This window comes from Melanotaenia boesemani, chromosome 16 (assembly GCF_017639745.1).
Source record: "Melanotaenia boesemani isolate fMelBoe1 chromosome 16, fMelBoe1.pri, whole genome shotgun sequence".
Classification (NCBI taxonomy): domain Eukaryota; kingdom Metazoa; phylum Chordata; class Actinopteri; order Atheriniformes; family Melanotaeniidae; genus Melanotaenia; species Melanotaenia boesemani.
In genome coordinates, this window is record NC_055697.1 from 26,777,442 (window position 1) to 26,801,944 (window position 24,503).

The 24,503-nt window shown below is 38.5% G+C and overlaps 1 protein-coding gene across 3 annotated transcripts; it reads left to right on the forward strand.

The window, feature by feature from the left end:
• The first annotated feature begins 541 nt into the window (after positions 1-541).
• Positions 542-23,910, forward strand: wipf1b (WAS/WASL interacting protein family, member 1b). Of its 3 annotated transcripts, XM_042009857.1 has the most exons (10): positions 542-678; positions 6,810-6,901; positions 17,328-17,430; positions 17,698-17,827; positions 18,191-18,346; positions 18,446-19,163; positions 19,265-19,365; positions 19,543-19,764; positions 20,326-20,439; positions 22,357-23,910. In XM_042009857.1, the coding sequence occupies exons 3-10, from the start codon at positions 17,371-17,373 to the stop codon at positions 22,407-22,409; spliced, it is 1,554 nt and encodes a 517-aa protein (XP_041865791.1). In that variant the 5' UTR covers positions 542-678; positions 6,810-6,901; positions 17,328-17,370; the 3' UTR covers positions 22,410-23,910. The 3 variants fall into 3 exon arrangements, with proteins under 3 accessions (XP_041865791.1, XP_041865793.1, XP_041865792.1); XM_042009859.1 differs by lacking the exon at positions 6,810-6,901; XM_042009858.1 differs by lacking the exon at positions 542-678 and having other exon boundaries at positions 6,502-6,901.
• The last annotated feature ends 593 nt before the right edge of the window (positions 23,911-24,503 follow it).

Below are 24,503 nucleotides of genomic sequence, written 5' to 3' on the forward strand. Positions count from 1 at the left end.
AAATAGATAATTGTTAGTTTAGCAGTTGTCCTGCTTTCAGAGGTCACCACCTGTTAAATTAACCATAATGGAGAAAGACTCAAGTGGTTTGGTAAATTTTAACAAAGATATAAATGTATGTAAATGTAATGTAAACAATACCAACAGCATCCATTTGTCACTTGTGACTGTTTTTTTTATAAGATCATAACAGCAAAACTTGGCTTTTCAGCTAATGTTGGCATTTACAGTTAACCATAAGCTACCAAACTTCCTGTGTTTTAAATGGAGACCATTTATACTGCTTTTATAATACAATGTATGATGGGAAGTAAACTGTAAGATGGATGAAATTTCAGAGAACTTCCACTTTTGAAGGTGCATACCACAGAGGGACTTAATATGGTTGTAATTATTAACTCTGGTGACATTAGAAGTTAACGTTATGCTTTATACCAATTACTTTTGAGCAATTTAAAACTAAAACATTTAGGTTACCCAAGAGTTTCTGAAACCTTTGCTCAACCCAGTTTACGCAGGGCTCTGGGTTGGGCCAGTTAGCTTCTCTTCTCTCTGCCTGCCAGTCCTCCCTTACAGACTGCAGGATTGGCTGTTCAGCTGTCCTGAACACAAGAACCGCAGTATATTGACGGTCGATGGAAGATTATTAGCCGTGCACAGCATTTCATACTTCCAAAGGTAGGCTAAGCAAAGTTTACTTTAAGTTTGGTCTAAGTCTTGTTTTTGTGTGCGGGAGTGGAAAATAGCCTCACTCAAGCGGAAACTGAGCCCCGAGTTTGGTTTACAAGCAAAAAGAAGTTGTCAACTGCCAGAAAGGCAGCTGGGAATGATTCCAGCAGTGATGGCGAGTGAAATGAATTGTTTATTTCACCGTCTTAAGAAGAATTTAGTCGGTTACAGACGTCTTGCAGGCAAGGATGTAGCGTGGGTTTTGGCAGCAGCCCTGTTTGTTCTTCCTTCCACTCACAAATAATGGTTAGTATAAGGATTTTCTACTAAATCTCAATGTTGTTAAAGACTGAGGATGTCACGTATAGGCAAGCATGTGTTTTGAATTGCCAAGAGAGCTGCAAAACGGGGTTACAATGTTTTTCCACATATTTGTGTTTTTCCTCAAGAAAGCTTTGCTGGGAGAGGGGGCCACTGGTGGGTGCACGCACACATGCATGAACAACAAGAAGCCCTTGAATTTAGCTGCACAGAAATATCAAAGACGCAGAGTACAATATTTGTGGAGGACTATGTTCACAACCTGTTTGATTGCATGCCATTTAGCAGTGAGCAGCCACTGCATGTGCTTAAGGCACATTCTGTAGTGCTGTTTTTTTTACTCTTGTGAATGATTTCAGTTATATAAAACGGGTTTTTTTTTAAATTGCAGTAGTCTTCGAAGTTGATGTCTCTGTGCAGCTGGAGTGGAATTTTCTTATTGTGCAACTGGTCATCTTACACTTGTTATGAATACTTCTCCTTTTGCTGAAAGGGTGACATGTTCCTGATGTGAAAGATGGTCATGTAGCAAGGTTGAAACAAATACCAAACATGTAAAACAAGAAATGTTGTTAGAGTTCCAGTCCTGAGACACGTATTTGCAGTTATTGGAAGAAGCATTGTACTTGCAGTAGCTCTGATCTTGTGGATTTACTCAGGTCACCGGAATTCATTGTCTTTTGCAGTCACATTGAGTTATGTGAAGTTTTTGCACGTGTGTTTGCACTGATGTGTTTTAACTTGTTAATGTTTCATAGATTGTAGATAGGAAGTATGCTTTTTGAACATTTGGTCATCCCCTTCCTGTTTTTTATAGCAAGAATTGACTATATTTGGATAGAATGGCAGAAAGGGAAATAAAATAGGGAAACTGACTGAACAAAAATAAAATTGATCACAAGGAGTAAATTTAACTAGTCACGTCATAATTTATTGATTAATTAGATAATTTCCTGTTTTAAATCTAAGAAAGTGCAGACAAACCCAACAAACTAGAGCATCCAGATGACAGCAGATCATAAGCAACTAGTTCCTGTTTCACATGAGTCTTTCCCATTTAGCAATGACATGTTTTATCATAACTCTGAATAGAACAGCCATGTTGTGAAGAGGCTGGTGTCTTAACGTCTTGAGTGTTAATTTAAATTCCACGTATAATGTTTGTGTGGAAAGTAAATATGTTGTAATGTTTCCTGCAATAATATGCTGAATAAGTGTATGTATATATTTCTACATGTGCAATTTATCATAAATGAAAAACAGACTTAATTAACCCCTGCAATAATTTACAACATTTACAGTCACAGACTCAAACTCAATAAAAGAGAAACTGCTGACATCTAGTGGTCAAGTTGGAGATGGCAGCCATCTCAGTGCTGTCCACCCACTACCGTTTGGAAAAAGGCACATTATTTTTGGCGCTTTATGCCAACATTGATACAAAATTTGCTTCACTTTTTATGTTTTAGTTTACTTTTCCAAAGGTCAGTTCATGTTTGCATGATTACCACTGCTCAAATGTTTTTAAGGGGATTTTAATGTTGCTTTAAGTTGCCTTCAATTTTATTCATTTATTTATTTATTACAATTTTAAGCTCCGTGTATTTGATCCAATAATAAACAAACATTTATGCATTCTTCATTTTGGACTAGCTAGCTACTCTTGTGCCCGTCAGTTTATGGTAAGGTTTTATCAAAATATGTATTAGTCATTGAACAACAAAGAAGAGCCGTTTGCATGTGCTCATGTTGCCGCTGGTTGTGTTTTAATTCATGTGCTTTGTCACTGAACTGGGTTTAGCTCATTGTAGCTCTAAGTTCTTGGCATTCCTCAGGAACACAGTGGGACAATCCCAGCACCAGTTAGAAAGCGAGGAGCTGTGGGGGTTTCAGCCATGTCCTCCCTGATCTTCATTTGGGTCTGAGATGAACAGATCTTACAGAAACAGAATGACACTGTTCCTGGTTTTGTGGTCAGAGAAGAGGCTTGTATTTGTTTAGTGTGTGTGGATATTACCAAAAACATATTGAAATATTGTGCTTTCTTTTTGTGTTTTCTCTGTTTCCTGTGGGAGCATGTGTCCATCCAACACTGAAACTCATGACCAGGTCCCTCGTGTTGGTAGTGCAGCCAGCTCAGTATCCAGTCATAAATTAAACAATGATTTGTATGGTCAGGAAGTTCCACGGTCAAAGACTGCTGCATCTGATTAGTGTTCATCTTACAGTTCTGAGCTTTCTCTTTGTGTTGGCTTTGTGACAGCACTATTATTGGTCTGTATTTCATAAGTCGTATGTTGTCTGATGTCAGATTGCTGAGCATTCAAAGTGACAGAGTGGCCTCCAGGCAAGCTGCAGTAATGTTCATGTGACTGTGACATGAGCAGTGAGCCTGGAGCCAGACTATTAAGTCAAAGCACACTAATTAAACTGCTGCAGTTCCTCAAATGCTCACTTTAATTTAAATTTTTTCTTGTCCTGTCCAGCATGGTGGCAGGCAGAATGATGGTTTAAAAAAAAAAAAAAAAAAAAAAAAAAATTGCTTTGCCAAGGAGAGCTTTATGGGTGTATGGCTCCTCTTGATAATCTGATTTATTTATTTAGAATTATGGAATTTATAAAAACTTGCCGGACATGACATGAAGAGACAGAAAAAAAGGAGAATAATGAAGAGAAGTAAAGAGGAAAGTAGAAAAAAGGAAGCGACAGAGACACAATAGATAGAAGCAACAGCCCTTCAGTCCAACCTAACACCAGACAACCAACTGCTACACCTGTACAGAAACACCACTGACAATTTTCTACGGCTTTTACAGATAAACTAAGCTGACAATCATTAGGAGTTCCTAAAAAACAAAAAAAAAAGAAAAAAACAAGACAGTGACAGCATGGGGGTAGATGATTGATGTCTATCAAACTCCAAGCTGCCTGTAGCTAAGAGCTAACTGAGCCAACTCTGACCTAACTCGAGCAAACTGGCTAATGAAGGTAGGTGGGCTAAAGCTAAGGTGCACTGTTAGCCGGCTAAAAACCACGTTTGTGCTGCACTCTCTCTTCTTGCCACAGATATTTATACCTGTCAATGAAAAGGACATGCCCCTAATTATGAAACGGGGCACAGACCCATCCAGGCCAGAGAGAAGGGCACCATTAGTTTTGGTATTAATAGCTGTTTTTCATCACGACAGCAGTAACGTGGCTGAGTATGAATATGACTCAGTTGCATTGTATTAAAGTATAACATTATGGACGGTCACTTTGAGTCACGGGGCTCTCTTAATTGCTGTTGCTGATAGCAAGTATATTCGTAATTTTCTCATGTTCTCATACTTTGCATAACCTCTTGCTGCAAAAATACCCCAAAGAGCATCAACCAAAAGACAAGTTCATTTTGTCTGCTCCTTGCTGCTGAACTTTAGAGTTAGAACACTGAAGCTCAGCCGATGGTTTGTTGGCAGGCTAACTGACAAGCTTGAAACTTCAAACATTTTTCTACAAAACAATGGCAACATTAATCTTTTACATATTCAGTTTTTCAGTAAAATGCACTACTGTGGTTATATCACTTTGCTGCTTTCACTTGAACAGGCCCAGTTGAAGTCGATCATTTGGGCCAGTTAAATTGATTAGACATGAAATCATCATTTAAGTAGCATTACATAACTTTCTGTGTCTAATGATGAAGATTATTCAACATCCATCTTTAGTCCTACCTGTACTCTGATGTCTCTCCAGTGAGTAAAAGTCAGTCCAGTATTGACTGTTGTCTTATCTCTTGCTCTGTCCCTTTCTCTTTTTCTTTTCTTTCTCCGGTTATGTTCTTTTGCACTTTCAAAATGGTCAGTGTTGATATCCAGTTGCTGCCATGTGACATGCAGCGTAATGAGAAGTACGTTCTCTCAGCCTCAGAACGCTGCTGGGCAACAACGGCTCCAGGAATGTAATTAAAAAATGTCAAAGCAATTCAAACACATATTTTTTTTAAGGTTAGAAAGTTACGTTGTGCTATTTTAACTAAAACTTTGCGTTTAATGTGTTTAATTTTCCATATAAAAGCAAAAGTCAAATTCCTGTATAATTAGCATATGAAACTGATTCCTGTTTAATTCTCTGCCAGAAAATGTAATTCTTCCTTTGAAGGGTTTATAAATAGGCTAAAAGATTGCTCTTAACCTCAGCATATTCACATGATCTGTATAATCAAAGCTAGGGAACAACAAATTTGATTTCAAGGTAGCTTTAGAGCTGACTTGTGAGTTGCTGTGAATATGGTTTAAAATAGTTTTTATTGCAGCTTTAAGTAGTTTAAGCCTGAACTGCTGGTGCTGTAGTAGGACACTGCAGCATTATGTAAAGGGAAACATCAACCATCATACTGGTTTAAAGTGGAAAATAAAATAGATGGAAAACCGCATTTTAATAAAAAGGAAACTACTGTTCTGAAAGACACCTGGCCACAAGCTTTAACAGTAGAAAAGGTTTGACATGCGCTCAGTCATATTTTTTTTTAATTCGTATATCTGTATTTCTGAGGATCTGACTTATATTTTAACCTTTGTAGAGGGATGTTTGACTCTCTGACATTTTCTCATATCACTCATTTCAGGTCAAAATCAGTTTCCAGTATCTGGAATGACTCAAGGTTTCCATTCCTTTACACGAGTCACAAAGTCATTGTTGAATTTTTATGTGAGGGTGAAGCGCTGACTTATATAAGCATTTTATCTGATGCATTTACAAATTATAATGTGGGGAACACTGGACTTTTTATTCAATTAGCCAAAGTACCAGCTCAGATATATTTTTTCCCTTCTGTGGAGATGAAAGTCAGATGAAGAAAAACAGCTGAGTACACGGGAGCAAGCTAAGGTGGCTCTTTGTTGCTGAAGTTGGCTTTAAAGTGGAGATGAGAGTCAGAACACTGAAGAACAGCGATGGTGGGTTGGCAAACTGCCTCTGACTGTGTTGCGAGGCAGGAAGTGTGACACAGAGTACAGGAAGCGACTGCTGCGGAGCTACGCTAAACTTTTTGTCCAGCTGCACCATGAGCTGGGATTAATTTACGCTGAGCTAAATAATGGCTCTTTCTCTCTTCTTTCACACACCCACACACACACACACACATACACATAAATATATCTGTATGCAAATTCTAAACCATAAACCATTGTCTGGAAACAGTTTATCTATTTTTAACTTCTCTTTAAATTTAATTGCATCCATGTACATTATTGGCCATTTTGAACATTTATTTGTTTTCTGGTGATTTCATCATTGAATTGGGTGGAGATCATATAAGTTTCAGGTAAACTTGGCCTGACTGTCTGGTTATGAAAATATTGATGCATTACTGTATTTATGTATAAAAGTATCATGGAAGTTTGCAGCTAATTTCTGCTTATTTTATCCACCTATCAATTAAAAGATCTTTTTTGTAAAATAGTATGACATTAGCTAAAAGTCCATTCTTTTTTTGTATAAGCTACATTTAGAAGATTGTGTATAGCCTCAGTGGGTGATTTAGTTTGTTGTCATAGTGCTCGATTATTGCCTAGATGACTGAATATATCTTAAATGCTTTAGGAGTCCACTTTTTCTCAAGTGGGGACACCACTTCCCTCCCCCCTCCACCAGGTGGGGAACTGAAAAAGAGGAAGTGTTGTATACGTGTGTGTTGAAGTGGGACTTCTCTGAATGCATGTGCTGTGCATTTAGAGGAAGAGGATTCAAGACGTTTGCCAGTGCTAAATGTTTTTTCAAGGTTTTTAGATGCTGCTAACCTTCTGCTTTTTTTCGTTTTCTGCTGTATGTGGCTGCAGTTCACATTTTGCCTTTTTATGAGGAATGAACAAAGGCGCTTCTTCTACTGTCTTCTGAACATACGGCTAATTCTTCTATGGACACACACTGAGTAAGTAGGCTCCTTTTTATTTTCTTTCACTTTCAAATGTTCAACACAATTTGATTTTTGTTATGTTTAAATGTTCTTGTACATTACTGATAGATCTATTACTGTTGTAATCTCTCTGTCTTTAGTCTGGTCGTCACCAGATCAGATTGATTTACTGTAGATGATGTGATTTACTCCATCAGTAAAGAGCATGCCACCTGTTTATTTAATAAGCTTTCTACTAGCTTTGGGAGTATATTTACACACACACACACACACACACTGTTTTGCATCTGTACCACAGGAACTGTGAATGTAGTTCATGGCACTCACTTTAACTGGGTCTTACTATGTCCTATAGTAGTAACTTTCCCAACTTAAGGAGATTCATCTATCCAGTAACTGAAAGATGATTGATGAAGATGATTTAGGCTGGTGGTCACACAACCAATAATACAATCCACTGTTTGAGAAAAGAGGAAAAAAATCTTGTGATTATTGGAAATGGGTTGCCAATTTGTGCAACAATTCTTCCCATCTGTAGTCATGAATTCAACCAGAGAAGCCCCGTTGAAATAATCTGTTTTTAGGGATTATAACCCTCAGAATGCCCACAAAACCTTTTACTTCATGTCTGCCTTTTGGCAGCCATACATGCTCAAGCCATAAGAGAAGCACTGCTTTAGTAGACAAGATGTGTCTGAGAGATCTCTTGGCTTCCTGTGCAGGAACAAAGTGGTTTTACCTCTTGATGCAAATGTTCTCTCAGGAGAATGACTTCTCTCCTTGACCCCTCCATTTTCACAGTTATCCTGTTCACATCTACAATTCTTTTTTAAGTGTCATAGATTTTTATTTTTTTTTCCTGTTGTGGCTGCCTATGTCAAGCATGTCTTCCTCATACTCAGAAAACTCTGAGAATCTTTCAGTAAACTCTGAGCTCTTTTCTGAATGAGCAAATTTTGTAACAACACACTGTTGCTCCAAGCACTGGCTTTGGAGTCTTAAAAAGTCTTGTTTTCAGAGACATTTCTGTCAGTATGCACCAGGGGTGCCCATGTTCAGTCCTCGAGATCTGTTATCCTGCAACTTTTAGATGCATCCCTTCTCCAACACACCTGAATCAAATAAATGGTTGTCATATTATTTTGAAGAATACTTTTAGGTGAAAGATTATTAAAAAAAATCATTAAAGTAACACTATGTATGTAGTGTTTGTGTTTTTGACTTGTTTTGATGGTGCGCTGACATTCGTTATGCATATTCTTGGAGCTGTTGTTGCCCTGCAGCATCCTGAGGCGGAGAAACCACATTTCTGAATTTTCCTTTTTCCAGCCAGAAGTGTCATGTCCCACGTTTTGCTTTATGGTGCAATGTCACACCAGCAGCTGGATGTCAACATGGTGGCCATTTTGAATGTGCATCATGTCTGACTCAGCACAGAAACACAAAAAGACAATATAAAAGAAGCAAGGAAAAGAAAGAGAGAAAGTGACCGAGCAAGAGATAAAAGAAGATGAGCATCAGATTGACTTTTATTTGCTGGAGAGAGCTCCGATAGAGGCCGAATATAGAGCAGGGATGCCCGAGTTCGGTCCTCGAGATCTACCATCATGCAACTTTTAGATGTAACCCTTCTCCAACACACTTGAATCAGATGTCATTTGCATGTCATTCAGCTCTGCAGAGGCCTGGTAACGAGCCAGTCATTTGATTCAGGTGTGTTGGAGAAGGGTTGCATCTAAAAGTTGCAGGATGGTAGATCTGAAGGACCGGACTTGGGCACCTCTGACATGTACCGAATTAGCCTTCATTAGGGGATGCAGTGTGTGAAAATCTGCTTAAGTTTTGTAATGTGGCATTAGGATAGGTGTTTTGCTTTGTGATACAAACAGAAGGTAATAATGGTGTTCTTTTTTGGAAGAGGTATGTACCAGGAAATGATAGAAAATATTTTTAAATGTGGCTTTATTGCACTTTGCTTGGTACTTGGATTTTAAAAGGCTCCCCGTCTTCATGCTGAGACAGATTATATTTGAAGGTATGTACATTTGAGCGGGATTGCTGCTGATCGCCTGGGTCTCTGGGCCGCCCTAGTCTGCCTCTAGCCTCTGTGGAGGCGTGGTCACATTTGCACCATCACACTCATCTCTGATCACTCCTCTTTCCTCATACTCTGCATGCTGACAGTCACTGAGTTGTCCAGTGGGTTTGTTTAGGTTTTCTTTTGTGTGTGTGTGTGTGTGTGTGTGTTTCTGGTAATTTGGTGGTTGTTGTGATACATGTTGTTGTCTTGAATAATTATTTATTTTATTTTTTTGGGGACTCCTGATTGACGGCTTAGTTTATCTGTAAAAGTTGTAGAAAATTCTCTGTTATGTTTCTATACAGGTGTAGCGGTTGGATGTCTGGTGTTAGGTTGGATTGAAGGGCTGTTGCTTCTGTCTACTGTATCTTTGTCTCCTCTTTCTATTTTCCACTTTCCTTTTTACTTCTCTTCGTTATTCTCCTGTTTTTTTTGTCCCTTCCAGTCAGGTCCAGCAAGATTACATAATTTAAAAAAAAGAAAATCAGATTATCAAGAGGAGCCATACACTCATAAAGCTCCCCTTGGCAAAGCAAATTTGTCACACAACATAGCTGTCAGACCATCATTCTGCCTGCCACCATGCTGGACAGGAAAAGTAAAAAAAAAAAAAAAAAAAAGTATGCACATCACATTCCTCAAAATAAACAGACGTCCAGCATAGTCAGCATTTAAGTTTCTTTTAAAGATGCTGTAGGGGTGAAAGTAACCTGCTGAACCAAGGACTAATATGTCAGAAAGAGAACATCTGTGACCACTGCTGTGTGTGTGTGTGTGCACACATCTGAGCAGGTTCACGGGTATATACCACAGGATGTTAGCTTTGCTACTCAGCACTGTTTCTGTACAGCCTTAGACACATTTATTACTGCCCTGCACTTTATTCACAATGTCTAAATTTACTTTAGCCTCAAACTCAGTCACGTTTTCTGTAAGAAGTAATTCTGTACATTTCATTCATTTAAAGACATACCTGTATACACATGGTATATTTATAATTCTGATAGTGTGTTTGATTTGTGTTATGGTTTCTGTTACCTTTTGATTTGGTGAAGAATGATGGGAGGTTTCCCTTAATGTTACAACCCTTCAACCTAACATGGAACATATGTATTTCTTTTCTTTTTTTTTTCCTGTATTTTAAGCAAAGCCAAAGAATTGGTTAAATTAAGACCATTTGAGTCAGTGGTTTCCTTTCTCCTCATTTGCACTGCAATGTAAAACCATGTTTGTCAGGCTGACAAAGGAAAGTCAACCATCTCATCAATGCACACTTGATCTGTGATCTGTTTCTGGATTTTGAAGCTTTGAATCTTGTGTGTTTGAAGAAAAATCTATTGCAGTTCTAAAGCAGAGGATGTTCATGGGCAGGGTAAAGAAGCATTTTTTATGGCCATGTGTAAACTAAAACATGTGTGAACCATATTGAGTGTGTGTTTAGGTTTATCTCCTCATACCTCCTTTGCTTTTTTCGCTGTAAGAGGAGCCTTTACTAATAATAGGTGGTGTGCAAGCAGGAGATAGAGAGAAGTTGTGTAGTCTATTTAAATTTCAACACAAGTCTGTTGACTATAGCAGAACTAGCTGCGTAATCATCATCTGTAAATCCAACTCTTTATTACTGAAACAAGATTCTGCAGTAACATGTTGTTAAATTCTAAATTCCCCCTCATCACTTGAAGCCTCTAAGAGTCCCAACTGCTGGTCTTTTTATCTGCAGTTGTGTTGGTCTTATTTCATTATGGCTACAGGAAATGAGTTGACGTGTGAGCCTCAGTATCTTGTGCAAAACTGTGAAAACAAATGAGTCATATGAAAAGAAACTAACCACAAATTAAAATAAGACTCCATGGGCTTCACTGTCAGCGTTCCTCTGATGACCATCCTCCTCTTCAAGGTCAGCATTACTTGCTAACATTTCATGAATTCAGCTTATCTCCTTAACCCTTTACAATGCAGACGTACCGGTCCCGGTACACGACTACTAATCAGCAACATTGCAGCCATGTGTGCAAGCCCCTCCATCATGAATGCCCACAATATACAAATAAAATGAAAGCTCAAAGTCTCGTCTTTCCGATGATATAAACCATTTTGACACGCAACAACCACAGCGCTAACACTAAAGCCTTTTTTACAGAATAGCAGAAAGTTTAAATGTTGACTTTCCTTACCTTTGAGGGCTCTTTATAGGTCAAACATCAATATTTCCCATCAAGATTGGTCTCATTCTGTCAGTACAGGTTAGGCGAGGACAAAAAAATATTGTTTTCTGTGTGTTCTAAAGTGTATAACTTTTTATCAGTAATGCTTACAGTGATTCTGATTGCTGTGGGTGAAACTAGAGAGTGTTACCTTTACAAAAAGCCCAGGCCTGTACTTAAAATCCAGAGGGTTCAATAACAGCAGTAATTCTAATTTGGAGAGGTCATATTACAGGCTTTTTTGTCAAAATGACCCCTCTTGATAAGGGGTTAATAAACAGTTACACAGGAGCAGAGGCCAGACAGAATCATGTGTTTGCAAAGTGGTTTTAAATGCAGTTTATTGGGCGCTTCTTAATTTACAGGCCTATTTTCTAAGCGAAAGTTGGCTCATTAAGCTAAATTCATTTTTAAAATTTTTTTTTTTATTTAGTCAAATAGTAATAAATAAATATGTATTAAATTCATTCAAACTTTAAATGTAGTTCCCCTAAAAGGAGAAGACATTAACAGGAAGATGAGAAGATGTAATCTGGTTTGCTCAGATACAGATGATGCAGACTGCAGCCCTCAATTCATTTAGATGTTTTTAAATTATAGAGTATAATTTACTTATTAAAATCTTAACACCTTGCATCAAAAAATAGTTTTGAAGCTTGAGTAAATTTATACAATTTGAATTTGTAGAACTTCAATTAGTACGTACGTGAAGTTGAGCAAGAAACTTAATCAAATTTCTGTAAGTTGGGAATGATGCTTCACAGTACACATGATGATGTTCAGCATACTTAGATTAACTGATTAACTTAAACTGAGTGTTTTTCATTTGCTATTGTGTAATAAAATGGTGTAAATGTTGCCCTTGTGAAACTAATAAGGCACAGTTACGGTGCACCAGATGTCTGCACGATTGTACCCTAGGAGGTGGAGATTATCAAGGGTGACATGGGATGCGTTATTACTATGGTAAAATATGATGATTAGAATTTTTAATCAGATTGATCACACCTTTCAAATTAATTAATCATGATTAATCACAGCTTTGAAAGTGTGTTTAAATCAATCAAAGCTTACAAATTAATCATGATTAATCACCTTTCTCAAGTTTTTATATACCTGAAATTTGCCAGTTTTTACTGTATTGTAGACTGAAAGAGCCAATGCTTACAAATATTTAGTGTTACTGATCTTGAATGGTCAGTAAATGGAGCATGTAATGTACTTCTAAATGTTGTTGTAAATCATCTCTACTGTGTTCGAGATCATAATTCAGTATTCATATATCATCATCTCACCAACCATCTCCATGGTGATAATTTCTGACACAAAACCACCAGATGTGACGACTGAAGTTAAACAGCCGACATTGATGAAGAAACACATTTTTCCTTTTATCATATCAGTGTGAGTGTTTGTGCAGCAGTAATAAAAGTCCCTACAGCAGCATCATCAAACGTAAACACCTGTTGATAAAATAGATCATTGGCTGTTTTTCTGTTTTTCTTTTTTTCTTTTTTTTTACATTAGATGATCACTTTAGTTGTAATAATCAGTTCAATATTTCATAAAATCTAGACCTAAAAAATGTCTCATTTGTGCCCCTCTTTTTCCTGATCAGAACTTTTCTAGACCCGCCCCTGCATAGCTGAAATATAAATCTTTTCTACAGCTACATCCTTTTGTCAGCTACTTTGTTAGAGAAAGTTCTGATAAAAACAATACTTTAGGGTAAAAATGTGACTGTGTGAACCCTGAACCACTAGTTTCCTCCTTCTCAGCTGAACGATAAATGCAACGAGAGAGAAAAGCCGATCAGCTTGCTAACTGCTTGCTGCAAAGCTCATTTAGGTTCCAACTCACTTATTATCTATTTCTCTCATTAAATGATGTGTCAGTAATTTCCCACAACTCATTAGGGTAACAAGTTAAATTCATTTCTTCTGATCATAGAGTCGGTGGTTCATTTTCTATTAAGAATATATGGGCCCTCTAAAAGGCAAGTGTCAAGTTACACTCTCCAGCACCAGCCTCTTTTTTCTAAATATGGTATCTTCTGTCTCCAGAAAGGCCAAAATACTTACAACCTAACACAACAGTAGCTACCACAGAAAAAGACAACTGTACATCTTCACAGTCATAACTAATTTAATTCTCCAAATAACTGAACATGCATTTCTTTAAACTGTGAAGAAACTTAGTGTTTTACTTATTAAGCGCCAGGACAGTAAAATTATACAAAGTCCACACAGAAAGTCCTCAGTAAAGCACCACAGATTCTTTATAATCCTGTGTATTTCAAAATGTGCTTATATTTTACATCTTTTTGCCCATTTAAATAGATAATAACAAAAATAAACCAATAAAATGAGGTCTGTGTTGGACACACTGACTGGATTTTCAATTTTTTTTATGAAAGTACTACCCGCTTGCTGTGTAGTTGCTTCCTTATCTTTCTTTTTTAATATTATATTTAGTTTTTCTTGTGTTATTATTTCTGCTGACTAATAATGGGTTTGATGTTTAACATGAAAAGAGCAGTACAGTTACAGCAAGTTTAACCACTTAATCTGCATATTAGCTCTGAATATAGCTTCCAGCTGTTACCATCAGACCCTCCTCCTGGTCTGTATTAGTGGTAAGAGATGTCTTTAATTAACATGTAAACTACATCGAATGACACCATTAATATTTGCAAGTTTGTAGGTGAACCCTGTGAGGTGCTGCCTGGTATGGTGACAGTGGTGTATAACTGGCATAAGTCTGCATATGTGAAGCAGCAGCTTTGATGCACTGACAGTAATGTCACTGCACTGTTCATCAAGCTATAATGTTGAAACTGATTTGCTTTCAGATTTCAAATCACAGTCCTTTTTTGCATGCATTCCTTTGTGTAGTCAGAATAAAGCTACTATCCTCAATCTGCTTTAGATCTGCTGTTTCTGTCTACTTGGAATTCCTCACTTATTTGAATTGGACCACAGATTTGTGAAGCTAAATTCATATCCTTCAGTTTCTGTGTACTCCAGCTTCTCCTTAACATTGTTGGGGTTTTACTTTAGTGTTTGATGAAATTCACACAGTCATTTCCATGATAATTATGACAGGCTCACACTCTGATACTGAGACATGCGCACTGTACATGTTGTCCTGTTTAAGCTTATTTGCTGAGGTTCTATGTAAAAAGCCTAAATTCAACATGGAAGTTTGTTGAATGAGGTGAAGTTGGCATTAAGAGGATTAAAGAACAAGACTAGATGGCATGAAAGCCTTTGAAGTTGTAAAGGTGAATGTTAAGGTTGTGGAAAAAGATTAAGAGAGCAAACTAAAGGTGGAAGACAGATAAAGTGATAAACTAGTGCAGCCGACTAGTTGAAAATTTGAATACATGCTGAGGTGTCATTATCATCATCTTGGCAGGCGGATAGCTGCGGTGCTGGAGGCGCGTGGTGACTTCCTGTTTGTTGTAGAATGCAGGAAATAAGAGGCCCCTTGAGGATGGTCTGAAATGTGTGTGACTTAAAAAAAAAAGTGAGAAGCCAAGCTGTGTAAGTGTGTTTCTAAGGTGGATGAAGGGGTTTTCAGTATGAACTTGTGTACGTATTTGTGAGAGTCTGTAGCGTGCCGTTTTAACTGGCTTCCTGGTTCGTGGAAATTCACCCCACCTGGCCGCTGTAATCTTATTTATTTTCAAAGTTAATAAAGCAGGTGATATTAATGCTACTGAACAGATATCATATGTTCGGATATATATTTATTTTCAATTTTTAATTACATGGATTGAACATGTACATGTCATGTTTGAATCAGCACCTAAATGATTTCCTGTAGCATTTTAACAGATAATTGGATTTTTATCAAGATGTCATATATCAAATTCAACATGGCGCAAATCTAAACTGCCTCAGTAACATGAGCGAACAGATAGACATCACAGCTCTTCAGAGGGACTGATAGATTGGAAAAATAAATAATAGTGCCATACAAATGATTTCCTTACAATAATTCACCTTTTTTTCTTTCAGAATCTGAGCCAGTTTTTAAAAAATAAATTGAAATTGGTTGAGGTGCAGCTGCAGGTTCTGCTCTCTGATGGATACCTTTGTGTTAATAATTTCAGCTTCCCCCATTCAAACGGTTTTTAATTTATTTATGTAAATTACATGATGAGATGCAGAAGTTGGCATCAGCTATGTTGTAACTGTAATGCTTAAAACAGAAAGACAATTTGTTTTCTAAAGTTGCAACCAAAATGCGAAATGATATCTATATTCATATTAATCCAGTAATGCGTGAAATGAAGAAGAATATGGCTTCCTCTAAGTAGTCAAGTAGTACAGCTATTTTCTCCAAGTAGCAGAGTAGATTTCCTGGTAAGAATTAACTCAAACTGCACATCATGTTTAGAAGTTTAGTTTTAGGGAACTTAGCACTCAAGTTCCTTGTAGATGACACATTTATTGTAATCATGTCATGTCTGTGTGAGTCTATTAAATTATTTTTATTTATTACCTGCAGTTAATCCAGAATTTCAGACATATAATCTTGGATTCACAAGCTTCCCTGTATGTTTACTGATTTCTTTCACCTCCATTTCCTCCATAGATTATCTCACTGGGATGGAAAAGAAGTTGTATAAATCAGCACTGGCTTGTCAGTTTGGTCAATTACTGCAATTTTTACCCTTTAGAATCACTTTAGTCACTTTTCTACATGTTACTTTTCTACATTTCTACATGTCAACAAAACATATTTGAGGGAAATGAAAGTAGCTGCTGTGACCACTGCTTTTTGAATACTAAAGATGGAAGAGTTTCAGTATTTAAGAGTTGTTTTTTTTGTCCCCCCTTTTCTGCAGAGCCTGGTGCAAACATCTTGTTGTCATTAGATGCAACTGAGATTTTTAAATCTCAGTTCAACTTTTTTTCCTCCTTCAGTTATGTTATCATTCACTGCTTTAAATAAATTCCAGTGACGTGGTTAAACGTGAGAGTCTCGTCTGTCTGTGTAGGAAAAAAGATTCATCTTGAAACAGAGTCCTGCAACGGGTCAGGTATCCAACGGGTAAAAATAACCCACCGGTAGATTCATTTTCACAGGTACTGGTGTGGGCAGATAGTAAGATAGTTTTTTGGTTTTTTTTTGTGCAGATAAGACAAGTGTTTTACTTACCAGGCGCCATGGTCACCTTTTTTGTGTGGCCTTGCAAGAGTACTTCCAAACCTTGTTCTTATTACAAGGAATGTCCTCGTCATTCTGGCGTCCAGCGCAACCAGTGAGGGAGATTTTCCCACTGCTGGTTGTGTGATTTAGGAACTAAGAACGCAACTGAAAGCAAGGATAGTCAAAGCAATCTCCCAATTAAATGAATAAAGCCCCCAAGTGGCAAAATAGCAGAGACTATAGGGAGGTAGTCTAGTGCAGTGGTTCCCAACCTGTGAACCCCCAAGGGGGTCCCGCAGAACACACGGGACCCTGTGGCTTTAAACATTCAGAGCCATTGTGATTAATGTCCATACATTGTCCATATTTTAAGAAAAAATAATAAGGTTATATGTTAATTTGATTAACTTTAATAAACTTTGGCTTTATCAAAGGACAGCACTACAATATTTATGATGAGAATCTTCCTTTTTAAAGCATAAAACCAAGCCAAACCAAACCAGCATGGGGTGGGCAGGGGGTCCGTGGCTTTTTGGTGTAAACATGAAGGGGGTCTCCAAGGAAAATAAGCCATTGGTCTAGTGGTTCACTGCCATGTTATGCAAGTTGAACAATGTTAAGAGCAAGTTCTTCATAAAATAAACCTGAAAATAAATTTACCGTGTTGTCCTGTTTTATTTATTGTAAATAAAAATGATGATAAAACAACAGTATCGCATTCAGTATAAGAATGAATATTGAAAAGTAATGCAATGAAAGGAGAGACTGGGGTGTATTTACGGTTAGCCTACTTACTGTGTTAGGGGCAGGTCGCGGGTTACACATCGACGGGTCGGGTTTGGTAATCATCCTAACAGGTTCGGGTGGGTGTGTGTTGGACTCGTTCAAGACTTTATCTTGAAACGTGTTCAGCTGGAAGCATTCTTGTGTGTGTGTGTGTGCTGGTGGTTTTAAAATGTGAAGATTGCAATTTTATTAACTGTGCTTTGTCCTCCAGGGGTCGGCATCCAGTGCAAACAGAGTAAAGCCCAGAGCAGGAGATGCCAGCCCCACCTCCCCCACCACCCCCAGGGCCTCCCCCTCCTCCCACCTTTGCTGCTGTAAGTAGTTGTCTGGACCTGCTCAGCAGAGACATCTTGCGGATAAACCATGTCACAACACATGCTCTTCTGTTTGAGCTGTTGTAGAGAAAAGATTTATGTTTTTTTTCCACCACCCACAGTTTAATCTCCCTGTCATGATTCATTTAATTTCAAAACGCAAATATCCATAAGTTATAAAAAGGTTTAGTCACTTTTATGCTTTTCCTCTGGAGCTTTGATCATTTCTTTCATGATGACATGTTGATTCCTTTGTTTCTGTTTCAGGCCAACACAGAGAAGCCATCTCTAAACCGTTCCGAGCAGCAGGGAAGGAATGCTCTCTTGACCGATATTTGTAAAGGCTCCAGACTAAAGAAAACTGTTACAAATGACCGCAGTACACCCGTATTCGAGAGTAAGTCAAAGCAGAGCAAGAATAATCTTTGCTATTGGATATGCATTCTGAGTGCTGTACACTGAGACAAACTCTGTGCTTTTATTTGCATCAGACAAATTCTTTTAAATGACTGACCTCATTGTGTAAAGCAGGGGTGTAAAACTCAAATACACAGCTGGCCAAAATGAAAAAATTGGAACAAGTCGAGGGCTGGCCTGGTTCAATGTTTATTAAAACTTTTTTTAAAATTACCTTATTGCACATATTGAACCTGAAACTATCCTTGTGTCAGTGCACTCTTACAGAACATCATTCTAAAACAAACAATTCATATAAATTAAAACAATGTAGAGCACTTAAGTGTCTTTTCTCTTTTTTCAGAACCCAAAGGAGGTGGAAGTGGTGGAGGAGGAGGAGGAGGAGGTGGCGGTGGTGGTGGTGGTGGAGGTTTAGGTGGTGGAGCTCCTGGTGGTTTAGGAGGCCTGTTTGCAGGGGGGATACCAAAACTGAGGTCTTCAGGAAACAGAGACTCCAATGGTAAATGTCCTAACAGAACAATCCAGAAACGCATCATCTGTTGAGACCTGATAATTCAGTTTCTTTTCTTTTTTTTCTTTCTTTTTTTTTTCTTTTTAGACTCAGGACCTAGTCGCGGACCCATTCTCCCACCAGGAGGCCGTTCAAGTGGACCCACTCCTTTCGGAGGTGGTGGCAGCTCTCCTGGTCCACCTAAACTCCCAGGTGTTCCTGGTGGTCCTCGTAACAATGCCCCCGATCTTCCCAAGGGCCGCCCTAATTTTTTATCCAGACAAGACACTCCAGGAGGAGCCCCTCCCCCTGTACCAAACACACCTAGACCAAACCAGAACTTCCAGTCTCGTGGGGGTCCACCTCCACCTTCGCTCCCTGCAGCACCCAGACCTAGCCCTGCCTGTGCACCACCTCCTCCTAGTGTACCCCCAGCGAGGCACGGATCCTTACCTCCTCCGCCAGGAAACTCCTCACCTGGGTCTCGACCAGGTTTATCTGCACCTCTTCCTCCTCCTCCGAACAGCAGCAGACCTTCCTTACCTCCAGCTCCAGGAGGAAGACCTCCGCTTCCTGATGAACGGCCACCGCCACCGCCGGCTCCCATTGGAGGCCATCGGCCATCTATGCCCCGCGACATGCCCCCGCCTCCCCCCTCCTTTAACTCCAAACCATCTCCCTCTTCCAACCGTTCCCCAGTCAGTGGGGGTGCACCACCTCTACCACCGGGACGACCAGGCCCTCCACCCATCCCACCCACCCCAGCAGTTGGAGGGGAAGACCACAGCACGCCTCGCCTACCCCAGAGGAACAGCTCCCTCAACAGGTACTGGCAAAAAGACAGATCTGCTTAAAGTCTTGGGCTTATATTAAGATTATTTTATGTACAGCTGATGTGTAGTTTAAGATTCTGTTTCTCCTCATCAGCCATGGTCCGGCACCGCCACTTGGTCGAACAGGACCTCTCCCTCCTCCACCAAATGAGAGGCCACCATCTCTGGGAAAGAGCCAGTCATCAATACGCACAAGTGAATAGTCTTCAATTATCAAATGAAATATATGTTACTGCAGCTCACTAAACACTAGATTAGAAATCTCAAGGATACACCTTAACCGTTCACATTATTTATATTAAGAGCCAAATACAAGGTGGAAAATCCAGTTGATTAAAGAATTTCTATTTTTTTTTTTTTTTACTTCCAAAGGCCCTCTTCCTCCTCCACCTCCTTCAGGTCGCATGGGCGGCAGTAGTATGAAGTCTTCACCAGCTGCTTCTCCTATTGGCCGACCAGGTCCAGAGCCACCAAGAAGTGGACCCGGAGGCCGACCTCCCCTGCCTCCAGATAGGCCGGGGGCAGGAGGGGGCTTTCCTCCTCCTCCACCTATGGGGAATGGTTTCCAAAACTCTCACCACAACCAGATACAAGGTGTGTAATTCTTCGAAGTCTGATTAAGATGGAGTAAGAGTTAAACTGGATTTAAATCTATAAAACTACTTTTACTCCTGGATGGAAAAAGAACAAAATTAGGCTGAAATATAAACATTTTGACTATTTTGGAGAAAATATTAAGAGATATTCATGTGTGCCATGGAAGGCTTTGTAGGCATCAGCAGCAACTCCACCTTGTAGATAATTGGCCGTCTCTTTCAGATCGTGTTATGATAGTCTCAAAAAGAAAAACCCACTGCCCTCAATGTTGTTTTTACCACATGGTTCAGCTAAAGCAGAACCATGTGACCTCCATTTCTGCCATTTTATCCTCTCAGCCAAGCAGGCAAGTTTGTTTTGGAAGGCAGCAAGGACAAGGAGTCACAGGGGGGCTTAAAAGTCATGCCTCACAAAAGCAGACAGTAGTTTCTGATCATATTTCCTGCACTTCTATAGACATCTATCCCCTCCATTCATATTCTGTCAGGCATCATGTGAGATTAGTCACTGATGGAGACAAAATAAAACACTCAAACCTGAATTTCTTTCCTTGAACAGACGAGTGGGAGTGTCGGTTCACTTTTCATCCAGTGTCGGACTTTCCTCCACCTGAGCCCTACGTGCCGTTTCAGAAGACTTATCCCAGCATGGTTACAAAGACGGACGGCAAAGGTGAGTCACTCGTGTAGCAAAGCACACAGCTTATATGTCACAGCTCCAAAATAACTTGTAAGGAACTACAGAAAATGAGCAGAGCTCTCAGTTCCCACTTTACCCAGCAGCCATTAAAATCAGTGCCTGGTGGGTTTTTCAGTCATGGCAAGAATCATAATCCAGATTATTTTTATCGATATTAAGATGATGATTGTTATTGAATTTAAAAGAAACATATTCGTCCTTGTGGTTTGTTTTCAGACTCTGAAGCTAAAATGTTTCTTGACAACTGTATTTCTTCATCACCTTCATTTCATCTTTATTTGAAACTGTCGTTCACTTTGCTTTGATCTGATTTTAGTTGCCGCAGCCTGACAGGAAGTGAAATTGAGCCGTAAAGGAAGTGTAAAACTGCAATCTGTATAAGAAAAGGGTGCACTGAATTCATGACATTACTGTCAAACAAATCATTTAGTTATCAGGGCTTACTTTATTTCATAATAATTCCTCAAAGAACAAGCAAACTAGTATTTCTGTTTTATACTGACCCAGGCCCACTTTACCCTTTAAGCCAGGGGTGCCCGAGTCCAGTACTCGAGATCTACTGTCCTGCAAATTTTAGATGCATCCCTTGTCCAACATACCTGGAAATAATGGAAATAATGGATGCTTCACATCTGTTTATCAGTTTGGAAGTACTTGCCCACTCTGAACTGATTAAAATTATGCCCAATTAATGAATGAAAGAAGGAGACTGAGGAAAAAAAAAAGCACGAGCGTTAACAATGGCCTTTTGTGGAGCAATGTCTCCTACTTTTGTACAGAGGCATGTACAGACAATGCAGACGAGTCTTGCACGGGTCCAATTTTACCAACCTGCACCCGCCCGAACCTGTTAGGATGATTTCCGAACCCGATCCGTGGATAGAATTGTTAGCATGGTGTTATCTTCGGTCAGATAGGGGACAGAAAAAAAGGCCAGAATAGAAATGTTAAAGTTCTCTTCTTTTTTACGGTAATTTACTCAGGGATAGTAACAAACACAAAATTTTTTACACTGGGAATACATTGTTTGAGGTCCCTAGGTACCAAGTACCTGAATCTAAAAACATGCTATTTTGGAGCAATTCTTTGTTTTCTTTACTCTTATTTTTACAGAAAATATGACAAAGGCTTAAAGCCCCAGTGCTGAACTTTGACGGATTTCTATGCTTTAGCGCCCACTTAATGAAGGCTAATTCAGCATCCAAAAAAAAAGTTGTGAAAAGTGGTTTCTCAGCCTTGGGACGCTGTAGAGCAGTGACAGCTCCAGGAATGTACATAATGCCAGTGTACCATTGACATGAGTCAGAAGCAAGGAGTTTTAAGGTTGGAAAATAATGCAGTGTTGTTTTAAGGGTTAACATAAAAATGGCCTGAAATTCTCCAAGATCCCTGCTAGCTGTTCTTATTCTTCAAAAATGTCTCAGTACATGACAGTTTTTGTCCACTTCTGTATAGACTCCCACATATAAATCTACATTTTTGTCTTATTTTTTTATCTGATAAAATAATGGTTGAGATTTTGAAGATATTTTAATTCACCTTCCACATTTGTGTCACATCTAAAGGATTGCTTGTAATTACTCAAATCTATTAGAAGAATTTGCTTTTTAGCAGTCAGCAACCCAACTCATCTTACAAGTCCACACTTGGACCTGCTTCATCACAAAGCAGTCCAATTTGATTTAAATTTAGCACCTAACTGCTTATGTTGAACAACTACATTTGCAGAAGCCAAAGTTAATCTGTACCAGATGTGTCATGAAATCTCATTTCAATTTAAACATGAAGCTTGTGGGAATTAAAATATATAACCTGACTAGTACCACCTAGTAGAAGAAAATATATTTTTTTTAAATAATGAATGCCCTCTGTTCCTTTGCTTTGTTTCAGGTCCTGGTAAAAAGGAACGGGGAGCTCCTCCTCTTCCTCCTTTACCCAGGTGAAGAAAAGATGACAGCCATCTTGTAACTCCCTTCTGTTTCTATGCCTGTCTTTTTTTTTCTTTCCTCTGTTGCTCATTGTGCTTTGACCTGCAGCATGCCGTTCATATGAAGACTGCAGCATGAAAAATGGACCTTAAATGCAGTCGACCAAAATGAGATGAACAAATTTACAATGTTGAGTTTACATTAAGTGCCTCTGTAGTTGAAGAATGTCCGTGTTAAAGGCCAAAGCTTGTTATTACTCTGGTACAGGTATTTTTCACTTTTCTGTGCTGTTTTTAGATGCTGTTTGGGCAGCTGTTAAAAATTTTGCTCTGAATCAGATCTTTATTTCTGTTTTCTTGATGCAATTAGCTTTACTTCATTAACTTTTTGAAGTCTTAGCTTACACTGATTAATTGCATAAAAAGCTTGCAAAATATAATTTGATTACCAGTAGGCTACTGGCCACATCATTAAAGAACAATATAAAACTGTTATGTGACAAACATTGCAAACAGCTTTTGTTTGTGACTTTTACAAACAGCACAAATATGAGGTGAGACTGCAGTAACTCCATATATTAAAGTAATATTAAAATTATGTGTAAAGTAATTTTAATGGCATAGCAGTGCATAAGCCACTTTTTTTTCGTGTCACCCCTTGTGCCTTTTTCCATTGTGATTGCAACGCAAGATGCTTAACAGTAAATGGGAGGAATGCATATTGTGTCTCAAGATTATATGTTTGTGCTTCTCCTTGTTTGGGATCACCCCTGTTTGACATGTAAAGCTAAAGACAGTCTGGTTTAATCATGTAGCAGCAGTATTTTTAACCAAACAATAAACTGCCCCAACTTGCAGCCTTCACTGCATGAAACATCAGGGAAACATGGGTGTTTAATTAGCCAAAGCCACATGTGCCTTCACAACCTGAATGTAGATTAATCTGTGTGTTTCTGTTGGAACCACTGATCGGTACATTTTAATTACACAGTAATGTGATATTAATGTTTATGATTCTGATGTTTCTAAGGACGTTGTTGGGGCTTATGACAACATCAGTGAACAGTTGAGCTGATTTCTGTATTGCTGTTGAAGCTCTTTCGACTTAGAATGAAGGGCAAGTATGTGTATGTGTATGATTTGATCAAGTGACAATGATGGATGATATTATTTTAAGTTATGTTTGTGTTATGGTTTTGCTTTACACAGCACTGCTTTGAATGATCTTTTGTATACAAGATGTGTTATTATCATGTGTAAGTGTCAAAGAAATCTTTTCTTCAAGACAATCATACAGAAGTAAAACTAATAACATAAAAATAATTGCTTCAAGATGCTTTACTGAAGAATACTGGGAGTGAAAATGGTCTGTTTTTATGTCAATATTCCTTTAGGATCTTCATTTGATCACAGACGACAGCACACTGAATTAAAGTGTCAACAGTAAGATGAAGCAACAGCGTTTGATAAAGCATATGAATAATTTACATATTTGTGCAATAAAATTGGAAATAAATTCCAACAAGAGTGTGTGATTCTTTTTAAAAACGTCTGTTTGTATGAATCTTTCTTACTTTATTTTTTCCTGTCTGTAAATCTGTGTAGATCATGTCATTTAATACTTCACACCATAAAATCAAGTAGTAACTCAGTATGCCACACAGCACGTGGTGCAGGTCATGGTTTTGCAGTTAATCCGCCCACAATGCTGCAGCACATCTGGTGTTTGATATAAAAAAAAAACGAGTGGTAAAGGCGTTGGATTCGAAATTCAATGGCTATTACCCACGCAGGGTCAAATCCTGCTTACAGCGATGATCAGGATCCCTTTGCTCAAACTAAATTAAGTGCACAATTAATAGTTTCTATGAGCCTTGAAAAACCGTCCTTAGATGTTTTCATAATAAGCTTAAATAGCACGAGCACATATGTAAATATAAAACAAATAAAATGTGACAGTTGGTTTAAATAGTACATATAAATATAGTTTATTGCCCATTTGATTTATATACACTGCTCTTTGACGCTGATTTGATCCAATCACAGTTCACGCCAGAGCATGTCTCTACAATGATTGGTTGACTTTCCTGTCAGTCTTCCTCAGGGCGTT

What these genes read in the sequence shown, in the direction of transcription:
- wipf1b (XM_042009857.1), top strand. Translation starts at nt 17,371, where the DNA reads ATGCCAGCCCCACCTCCCCCACCACCCCCAGGGCCTCCCCCTCCTCCC. An exon ending in AGGAAACAGAGACTCCAATG is followed by an intron (nt 18,347 to 18,445) that starts GTAAATGTCCTA and finishes TTTTCTTTTTAG; the next exon opens with ACTCAGGACCTAGTCGCGGA. An exon ending in CCAGTCATCAATACGCACAA is followed by an intron (nt 19,366 to 19,542) that starts GTGAATAGTCTT and finishes TTACTTCCAAAG; the next exon opens with GCCCTCTTCCTCCTCCACCT.